Source organism: Electrophorus electricus, chromosome 6, assembly GCF_041902795.1.
Source record: "Electrophorus electricus isolate QZ-2024a chromosome 6, ASM4190279v1, whole genome shotgun sequence".
NCBI classification, from domain to species: domain Eukaryota; kingdom Metazoa; phylum Chordata; class Actinopteri; order Gymnotiformes; family Gymnotidae; genus Electrophorus; species Electrophorus electricus.
The window spans coordinates 11853596-11864272 of record NC_137502.1 but is presented as its reverse complement, the minus strand read 5'-3'; the positions used below and the strand labels follow the sequence as shown (position 1 = coordinate 11864272).

General features: G+C 40.0%; 1 protein-coding gene across 10 annotated transcripts in view; it reads left to right on the top strand.

The window, feature by feature from the left end:
• Positions 1 to 10677, top strand: part of pclob (piccolo presynaptic cytomatrix protein b) — a 72779-nt gene continuing 62102 nt past the window's right edge. For 4 of the 10 annotated variants that reach the window (XR_014124052.1, XM_081715486.1, XM_081715487.1 and 1 more), the window contains exons 1-3: positions 1 to 404; positions 5715 to 6351; positions 7582 to 8433. Coding sequence is in view for 9 of the 10 variants with exons in the window: in XM_081715486.1 (XP_081571612.1) it covers positions 5914 to 6351; positions 7582 to 8433 (1290 nt within the window). In the remaining variant the exon portion in view is untranslated. Of the gene's footprint in view, positions 405 to 3540; positions 3639 to 5653; positions 6352 to 7581; positions 8434 to 10677 lie in introns of those variants that run through there. The other 6 variants (XM_035524978.2, XM_035524976.2, XM_035524977.2 and 3 more) reach the window with 3 other exon arrangements.

The window sequence follows — 10677 nt, the reverse complement described above, 5'->3', positions numbered from 1 at the left end:
CTATCTCTCATTCACAGCTGCCCTCTGTCCTTTCTCTACCCACTTCCTACACATCACTACAGATTCCTGAGTGCCACTGATTGGTCTGTGAGTGCAGGAGATTGAGGGACAGTCCCTTCTCTGCCAGAGGGCAAGCGTGAAAGAAGCAAGGAGAGAGAGTAAGGGAGCGAGCTACTGTCTCTTTAAGAGTATTTTTAGGCTAGTTGTTAGCAGTGGTCAGTGGTGGGGAAAATCATCGTTAGCAGTGGCAGTGCAGTAGCAGCCTGTGAATATGGCTGAAGAGGAGACATTCAAACTGATGGGCATGTGGATTTTATAGCTTCACACCACAGGACATCCCCTAACTCTATGTATGCTGTTGGACTTCAGCCTTTTGCTCTTTGCTTTTCTGGGACTAAATGAAAGTAAGTGACCATTATCTATAAAACGTTTCTTTATTTCCACTTTAATTTTGAGTGATATATCATGTGAGTCCTTACACATGTCTATTAGCTATCTGCCAGTCTATTTATATCTATCTGTTTATTTAGCTGCGTGAACTGTAAAGATTGTTTCTGGATGGATAGCAGGTTCCTTTTTACCTTTCTAGGGTAGTTATTTAAATTTAATGAAATTGGCAAACATTGCATGATCAAGTTACTGGATTGATTACAGCCTGACCCTCTGCTGTACTCTACACTGAAAAGCAATGTGGATATGCATAAGCTCTTGTGAAATGAACAGGTAACAAAGCAAATTTAGGAAATACTCAGTGTCATAAATATTGGGTGTGTATTGGCTGAAAAGAATTTGTGTACATATGTTTGTGTGTGTGTGTGTGTGTGTGTGTGTGCGTGCATATGTTTGTTTGTGTGTGTGTGTGTGTGTGTGTGTGTGTGTGTGTGTATACATGTGTGTGTGCGCGCCTGCGAGTCCATCTGTTTTTGTATTTGTGCCTTGGAACACGAACATGCCTAAGTGTGAGTGCCCAGGATCTGTTCCTATATCCTGTCTGTGTGTGTGTGTATGTGTGTGTATGTTCATACACTACTATGTATGTATTTTGAGGGAAAGGAGAGAGAGAAAGAATTGGTGACCATAGAGAATAGTTTTCTTGATGAGACTGTCAGGGTCAGACAGCCAGACATGAGCCTATATCCTCTTCCTCGAGGTATATCTTAGGTAACTATTACAAATACAGGTACAATGGAAAGCCTCAAATTGGCCAACCACATGTAGACTATATAAACTATGCTGTAGGGATCTTTTATAGAGAGATAACTGTTTATTTAATGCACATTCTGTGTTGTAACTATAGTCAGACACTGGCTCTGTGTCTAAAGAGAGAGAAAAGGAGAATTCAATATGAGATTTAGTAGAGTTCTAATAAGTACTGACCTCCTATCCAGAAAATGAGTTCACTTAAAACTGGAAGAGCATAAAATCCAGTCTGATCTCTCTCTCTCTCTCTCTCTCTCTCTCTCTCTCTCTCTCTCTCTCTCTCTCTCTCTCTCTCACACACACACACACACACACACACACACACACACACACACACACACACACACACACACACACATAAAAAAAAATGAATGCAAAGCAAGAGAGATTCCAGCTTCCTGGTGTTCACAAAACCCCACGCATGACGCAACAAATGACCATCATAGCCCACAGCCTCCCCCTGTGAATGACACACAAGCCAAATGGGAGCGGGTGTGTGGGGGCTCCACATCCTGCACGATTCCCAGCCTCCACGCACACTCACTGCTCACGCTTCAACTGGCTCATGGTGGCTCAGCAGCGTCGCCAGGCACGTCTCGCCCTCGCTCATGCTTCCCACTGGAATGGCTCTCAGCCTCTCTGCTCACCAGCAGTGCAACCAGCCTGAGCAGCCTCCCTGCTTACCTTCCCATGGTGGTGTGAGAGCACAGCTTCCTCTCGTCATCATTATGGCCATGGCTGTGCATGACACATGGTACTTACACGTAGGCAAATGCTGCATTTTCACTGCAGTGACACAATAGGGCTTATGTCATTAATGGCATATGTTTCACATATGTGTCACTATGGGACTTATGTTAAGTGGGATCTATGGTGCTCCTGTAATTGTGCCTGTTTTGAACTTTTTGAAGAAAGGCCTCATCAAAAGCAGCAGTAAATAATCTAATGTTTTACAACAGTAACAACATGGTATTACAAAGAGGCTCCACATGGTGGTTAGGTCTGCCAGTATACTATACATAAACTTAGCTCTGCAGTTTTGCAGTGTTATCAAAGTGTTAGAAAGAGCTCCTTTTAATTTCGGCAAAGATTTACTGTGCGCTGGAAAAGAATACAGTAATTGACTGATTTGTGCCTCTAGGGGTGTACCGCTTATGCAGTCCACTGGTTTTAGGCCAGGCTGCTTGGACCATTGTTGATCAGTGGGTGGCAGGGTGACAGGCCCAGGTAGAAAACTCTGACCTAAAGGGCCTTTTAAGAGAAAAACTCATCTGGGCTGTGAGCCGAGAGCTAAGAGCTAGAAAGGGTGCACTCACTGTCCAGCTGCCCAGCCATCCAGCCATACAGCCTGCTTTGCTGAGAGCATACCTCTCCAAGCTGTCTGCCTCAGGGCTCTAAATCAGACAATCTCAGAAAATCTCAGACAACCTCCCATCCAAAGAAGCAGGACGGTATATGTAGGAGGTGTTTAAGCATGGGCTTTCCCTAATACCCTGCTCTTCAACACCGCATAATCAAACAGATGAAAGATAAAAGACAATAAACAGACCCCTCTCTGTCTCTAAAGAGGAGACAAGGAGTCTCAGTAGAATGGAGTAAGATAGAGTATTTTTAGTATAGTATTTTTCTCAGTAATGTTTTTATCCATCAATGGACAAAAACTGAGCAGCCTGGAGATAGGTACAAAAAAGTAGGAAGGAGGATGTGGAGGTCCAAAGGTAATGTTAGAAGGTACAACATAGTTAATTGCCTTTTCTGGATTTACCATTAGCTGAAGCAAGGAGCACATTCAATTTCTCTGCAGACATTATCTGACACCTTCCAGGCAAACTAAGAAGTATGGTGTTGCCTTCTGATTCTATATATGAGAGAGTAAGAAAAGGAGAGAGACAGATTTGTTATGCATCATTAATGTCCACTATCATCCTGAAGTTGAATTGGTCAAGGCCATTTGCACTTGCTCTGGGTTTAAAATTGGATTGACTGACCTTGAAGAGAGAAAATAGTTAAATAATTCTGTATGTGTAAAGTATTGCATAAAATGGTTATCAATATATACACAGCTTAAAAGAATAGGTCCTATTAATGTTTTTACCTAGGTGCCCTTAACTTTCCCCCACTGTGCATACTAGATACGATTATGTGGCAAACAGATTAGGTTATATCTGGATAAAATATAAAATAGCTGAATTAGTGTACAAAAGACGAATTTAGACGTTTTCAAATGTAGACGTTTAGTTCCTTTAACTTTAGTTTTCGTGAGGTGATATTCTGATCACCTGTCATATGCAGAACATGCGCAGTAGTGAACATGGGAGACGCGGTTGCATACGTTCTCTGCTCTTCGTAACCTCCATCCTCCGCGGGATCTGAAGAGACAGAGCAACACCAGAATACCACCGTGTAGAAATGGGGAAATAACCAGGCATCTGCGGGAGGTAGGCTGCTGTTTGTACTGGGTGTTTAGATGAATTTCTAACATTTCACGCTGCTATCGCGTAACAGTTTCTGGGAAAATATGCAATGGTTAAAGAAAGCAGAAGGGGTAGGGTTTTTTGTAGGCTATATTAAAGGGTTGTCGCTTTCGCGTGGTTAGGATGCGGTTGTTGATGGGAGCGCAGTGGAACAACCTGACACGGTAGTAACCTATAAATTGTCAAGGGCAAATGCGTGACCAAGGGAATGAGGGAAACTTAAATCTCAGCAACACACTGATAGAGCAAGCCATATTTACATTGGTCTTGTTTGCCCTCGAAGCAAGTCCCGGTGAAATCAGTTCCATATTAATCGTAGTAGACTACACTGCAGATCGTGACTCGTACAGTAGCGATCGTATATCATAGCGTGTAGTATCTCGACAATAAGTTTACATACCCGTACACCATAACCTACAACTAACCGAATGTAGTCTATAAATGTGTAAATTTGATGAAATAGTAGTCCGAACAACTGATAACGTTAATTACTGAGTTCGTGTTTAGCTGTCGAGTGATGGTGAAAATTACACGTTGTCTTAACAGAATATTTAGTCAAGACGTTATCCTAACACGACTTTGTCTTTTTTACTATGTGCATCAGTTGAAGCATGTCAGTTAGTGCTCTGCACATGCAGCTTTAGAAGCTTTCCTACCCGGATGTGCCAACGGAAGGTCGCCAGAGATTGTTTAGATCAACAGTATTTCTCTACCGAACCATTTCTGCCTCCTGTTGTAAATATTCAGGAAGTGAACAATATTTAGGATGGGAATTCGGAGGAAGTGGACACCTCAAAACTCGAATCTTTCCCCCCGAAACACCACATGACACAATGGCTTTGATGTGATAGATCAGGGTAGATCGTTTATAATAATCTATGATATTTTAAGTGTCATTGACAGTGGAAGTGTGAAATTGATAAATTCCGAAAAATAAATTAAAATCGGAGATTTTTTCTTCATGAATAGCTACACAGTTACGGGTGTGAATGACGGTGCACTCACTACACGTCAACTTATGTTTTGGCCATTGTAGCCTATTCCGTACCGAAAGGAAGGCCTCCGAATACCTTTTTGGCACGAATAATATTGGCAAGAAGACTTGATCGAAGAGCCTTTTGTAGACCGCTGTCCAAGGTGCTGACGTTAAAAAACCCGTCGAAACAATTAGTATATTAAACGGCGAGACAGTCGTTCTCTTTAAGGATATTAGAGTCTGCATAAGTTGCAACTCTCTGTGCCAGTTTCCTTTGTGTTCTACCTTATACTGTGTTATATAATCTTGTCCATACTGCCATGATTTGTGAGGCATTGTTACTCCATAACTAAAATATCAAAGGTGTCGCTATGCAAATATTATTTCATTTAAGTTGTCGTATTGAATGGCTGACTTTTACCTTCCTTCTTTGGGTTGGGGTGGAGGATTGGTAGTGAAGACTACCTAGTACAGCACCAGTTGTCATAAAAGAGAAAATACTACTACCTCGTGCTATTAGGTCAACTAAATAAATGATGACATAGTAGGTGATATTTTCAGTGAATGCATCTCAAAAGGTGATACTGGATGTTTTGAGAAAAACAATGAGTATGTGATATTCTGTAAGGCAAAGCAATTGTTTCCTTAATTGCCACCATAAAGACAATTTTATATAGATTTCTCATAGTTAATCTTAGGTCATGTCAGAAGGTTATTCACAAAAGCCTTATTGTTGTCCTTTTATCTGTAAATCAAAAGGAATGTAGTTACAGGCCTATAGTTTTGGGGCCTCTAGTTCATGTGGGCAGAAACTTAAGTATAATGTATTAAGATCACATGTACCTTATTAGAATATTAGGTGTCTTTAGGCCAATCAGTTGTGAAATGGTCAGTCACTGAGGAGAACTAATGTTGATTCAATAGTTTGATTCAATAATTTGATTCAGTAGATTAGAATATCCCTCTTTTCTCTCTCTCTTTCTCCCCTTTTCTCTTTCTCCAGTTCCCCTTCCCTCTTCCATCTCTTCCCCTAATTTGTCCTCTATGTCTGTGCTGTTTACTAGGGAATGTGGCAGCAGATGTGAAGGAAACACTCACCTGGAGAGAGACTCTCTCTTTGGACTCCAGAAAACCAGGAGCAGCATCAATGCCGTTTCTGCACTTCCTGCAAGCATGAAAACAAGGTTCCCTTAAGTGAGCCCCCAGCCCAACCCTAAACTTCCTCTATAGCCAGCTCCCAGAAACTTGTAGCCTCTGCACACTATGTTCTCCTCTACCTTCCTGAGTGGGGGTAATCCCTTGAGTGCCATGTCTTCTGCAGTAAACAAGTTTAGTCTATTTGGGGACGAGTCTGGACAGGACAAGCAGCAGGAAGCTCGAGAGCAGAAAGACACTAAGCGGCAGCAGGATGGAGTGCTTGACACACAAGGACCTCCAAAGGAAAGCAAACCACAGCAGCCAGGAGTGGGAATGGGTGAAGCTGGTATGGGAGGCCCCCAGCGACAAGACATGGGAAAGGCATTGCCTCCACCAAAGGGATTGCATGGGGGTGGAGCTCAGCAGCAAGACCCCCCTCTCTGTCCAATCTGTAAAAATACAGAACTCAATTTTATATCCAAAGGACCACCCAACCATAACACCTGCACCCAGTGTAAATCAGCTGTCTGCCGCTTGTGTGGGTTTAGTCCACCAGATGCAGCTGTGAGTAATACCTATTCCTCACTCATTCACCATTATCTGTCATACTCTTTCTATGCATTAGCACATTATTGCACACATTCATTATTGTGATGCAAGCAAGTTACAGCTTTCCTTTTACTTAGTGTTTAAGTGGCTGGTCCCAAAGCTTCAAACCATGGATGCCAAATAACTTAAGTTTAAGCCTGCCTGTGATTAAAAAAAAGTCTGACTCTCTAAACTATTGTTCAACAGCTGCATGGAATACTAAGGCTACAAGGTTGTTTAGCAGTTCAATATGCACATATAGACACTTTCCACCTGTCCAACTGTCTATAGTTATTAACATTCCCTTGTAATAAAGTGGATAAAGAGAATCCCTAATGAAGCCCTTATTCATAACCTTTCAAATGAGATTTCAAATGAGAGCAGTGGAATAACTTTTGCAGCTTCAATGATAATTAAAAAAAAAGCTTATAGTATAAGATGTAATGGTAACATTTTGCCATTGGAAAAAAGAGCTGAGTCTCCCTCCTCTCTTCTATAGCTTTCCTGGGGCCATTACCAGTGTTTATGTTTTAGTCAAACTCATACATGCATGTTGGTGAATTCCTACTTTTAATTGGCTATGCTACTATTCATGGTTTCACATATTCGAGCAATTTTATTTTGTTGAGGCCATCCTAGCAAGGTTTTCCATCTGCTAAAAATTGTAATTTTGGTTTCTAAATTTATATGTAACGACAAATTTAGCTACTGGGAATTTCCATATGTTATGGGATTTCTTAAATTTATTGTTTTAGAGTATTCAGTGAGTCTTAAGTCAAAACTGGCATGTGTCTATTCATGCCTATATAGCATTATTCACTGTGATCAATGCTAATGGAAAAACATTTGTAGAGCATGTTGAGACAGAAATGTTGAGTCCTCAAACTGAAGTGATTCTCTTTAGAAACATGGAACCTGTTTTCATAGAAGCCAATGGCATTTCTTTGCAGGATGTACTGCATCACAATATAAAAGTTTTCTGTTTTAATCATGGCATTCAGATAGTGGATCCTGACACTTAAAAAACACACAAAACATAAGCATAAGAATGGGGAGGAGGTTACTTAAAATAAACAAAATGTATTATATGTAACCATATAGAATATCCACACACTGATAGTTAAATCTAGCTACTGTCACCCATGTCATGTTTTGTTTTAATGGTGATATGTGAATTTGGATGACATCTTTGTATTGTTCGTGCAGACTGAGTGGCTGTGCCTCAACTGCCAGATGCAGCGGGCCGTTGGAGGTGTAGAACCACCTACTCCCCCCACAAAGAAACTGCCAACTCAGCCCAGCAAAGGTTCCACACCATCTCAGCCATCTGGAAAAAGAAGTCCGTCCCCAGCACCAAATAAAGACACTCCACCTGGTAAAGGGTTGTCATCTGCCAATCAGCAAACCAAACTATCTGACAGTCAGAAACCATCAGGACAGTCTTGCTCACCTATAGGAAAACGAATCAGTGCTACCACAGCTCCAGCTTTACAACAAACACCATCCCAGCAGCAGACAGCAAACGAAACCCCTTCCCCTGTAAAGTCTAAACTATCAACTAAGACAGATCCACCTGTGGAGCAATCAGGATTTTTTGGGTTTGGCTTTGGAAGTGCTCACGGTCAATCTCGAGCCACATCCCCCTCCCCTCAGCCTCCTGTTTCAGCAGTTTCTGAGAAGGTTCTAGGCTTTGGTTCCTCCTTTTTCAGTTCTGCATCTAATTTGATTTCTTCAGCTGTCCAGGATGAAAAATCCACAACAGCTTCTAAGGACTCTACTAAGCCCCTTGCATCCCAAGCACCAGATGAGAAGAAAACAGAGCAAAAGAAATCTGAAGAAACACAACCAACCAAAGCAACTGTAGCCCAAACTAAAAATGAACCAACCTCTCCACAGCCTCAAAAAGCAGATAGAAGCAGTCCAAAACCATTTCCACAGTCCTGCCCAATCTGTAAGGTGGACCTCAAGAAGGATCCTCCTAACTACAACACCTGCACTGAGTGTAAAAACATTGTGTGCACCCAGTGTGGCTTTAACCCTATGCCTCATCAGTCGGAGGTAAGTGAAGCAGATAAGGCTCTAGTCTTGTGGTTTGCACTGGGGCATTAAATCCACCTAATGCCACATTTTGCTAATTTTGTAGGGCACAAATACCATTTTTTAATTTGGTGGAAAGAAACCAATTTGCCTGGGACAAAGTTGGTGGAGTGGTACAAGAGAGGTTGTGACATTTAAAATCCACTTAGTTAGTTTTGAACCCATTCTGGCTTAAAATCACACTTGTACAATCACTTCTTTGGACCTGATTTTATCACAAAATGTAACTGCAACAGTATTTTTCTCACTTTAAGCAGGCACATAAAGAGGTGTCCAATTTCTCACAATAGGATTTTGACCAAAAACAACAGACCACTAAACCAGATCTCCCATTTACTAATAAAATACAATGAGTGTTTTAATTAGTAAATTTTTTTTTCATAAGGACTGTCTGTGAATCCGATAGTTGTTGTGTCATTACACAACACATATATAAATTAAATAATTTTAGTAAGGAATCATATCACTATTATGTAAATATAAATTTTATTCTAAACAGAGTGAACAATAACTTTAATAATAATAATAATAATAATAATAATAATAATAATAATGATAATAATAATGTGTTATGTACATATATAATTTGTATACGTATTATCATTGAGTACTATATATTTTGGCATGTCAAATCTGTACTTCCCTGGCAAATATATCTATTTCATCATCTGTTAATTTTTGTTTTTGGTATTGCAGTTCCTACATGCTTGCTACCATGCCAAAATTGTCACTGCACTGTGTCACTGGCTCACGCTTGGCATTTAAAGGGAATGAGAGGAGTTAATCTGACGTGTAACCACACCTGTTGAGCATATATTCAGTTGAACCAAACCTCTATTTGTAACTGCGCCACTCTGTGCCGTATTAGTGTCTCTGCTGCAGGTCCTGAAAATAGCAGGCAGCATTTCTGCTTCGCCCACATGTGCCTGTATTATGGTCTTATGCCTTCTTTCTATACTTGTGCTGGGTGCAAAAAAAAAGCAGCCATAAATTTAACTCTGTATCTGTAACCTCACGTTTACATTTTCATAGACCTGCTGTTATTGTTATTTGCAACTCTCTTATTCGGAAATGTTATTTTCAGCTCTCTTATTTGTACTGTAAAAGTACTTTAAAATGGGAAATTCTAATTTTGTGTGGTCTGCAAGGGGTATTTGCAGGGTAATACATCATGTATAATTTTTGTACATTTGATGTAAAACAGTTCAGTACACTACAGTATGAAACCTAGAAAGAGAAACACAATACAATAAAATGCTATAGAATACAACACAATGCGAGAGCAATTATTAAACTAGACTCAATAAACATCCACACACATCACAACTTTTGTGTCCTCCATAATTTGATAGTAATATAATATATTAATAATATACTGTTATGATTGGTTTTATCTCTGTGCTTGTTTGACTTGCTAGATGACAATTCTAGTATTTGAATTAATTTGTATTTGAAACATATACTTACCTTTCCCAAATTTCTCTGTAGTGTCACTACCAAAACCATAGAGGCTAGTGCTCCTCACAGTTTGTCTAGAGTTCCATGTGGGTCAGACATGAAAGAAAAGAAACAATGAAACAAAGAAACAAAAGCTTTGTTCCACTGAGCACACCGAGCTCACAGTCAAGCCCTCAAAGAGGCAGAGAACTAGCTGAGCCTTTAAGGATGAAAAGCTCATGATGTCACTAAGTAGAACTGCATGGTTCCAGTAATACTCAGCTACTGCGGAAAAATATGAAGTGTTCTTCTTTATATCGTTTTCTAATAATATTCATTTGGCAGATTTCCTTATGCCTTTTCTATATTTTGTAATACTTTATCTGCATTCAATTAAAAATATATGTACAAATATTATACCGTTTAAAGTTTTTGTAGCAGATAAAGCATATAGTGCAAATTTTTCGAAACAAAGTATCTGCGCAAAAGTACTGTTACTAGTCAAGGCAAAGCAAGTCAAGCATTACCACTAATATTAGCTCAAGTAAGTAGTTTAGTTATTTATAGTTGTCTAAATCTTTTGTGGCTGCAAATAACAATAAAACTTCTCAAAAGATGAAGTGTCAAGGCAAAACAATAATGTGCCTCAGTTTTAATGAGGATGACTTTTGTTGAGTACTGAAAACCTGATTGTGAAATGGATGTGTTTATCTCTGAATTCCAGTGGATATTAAAAGCTAGGTAATTGAGAGAGCACATGGTTTGCAT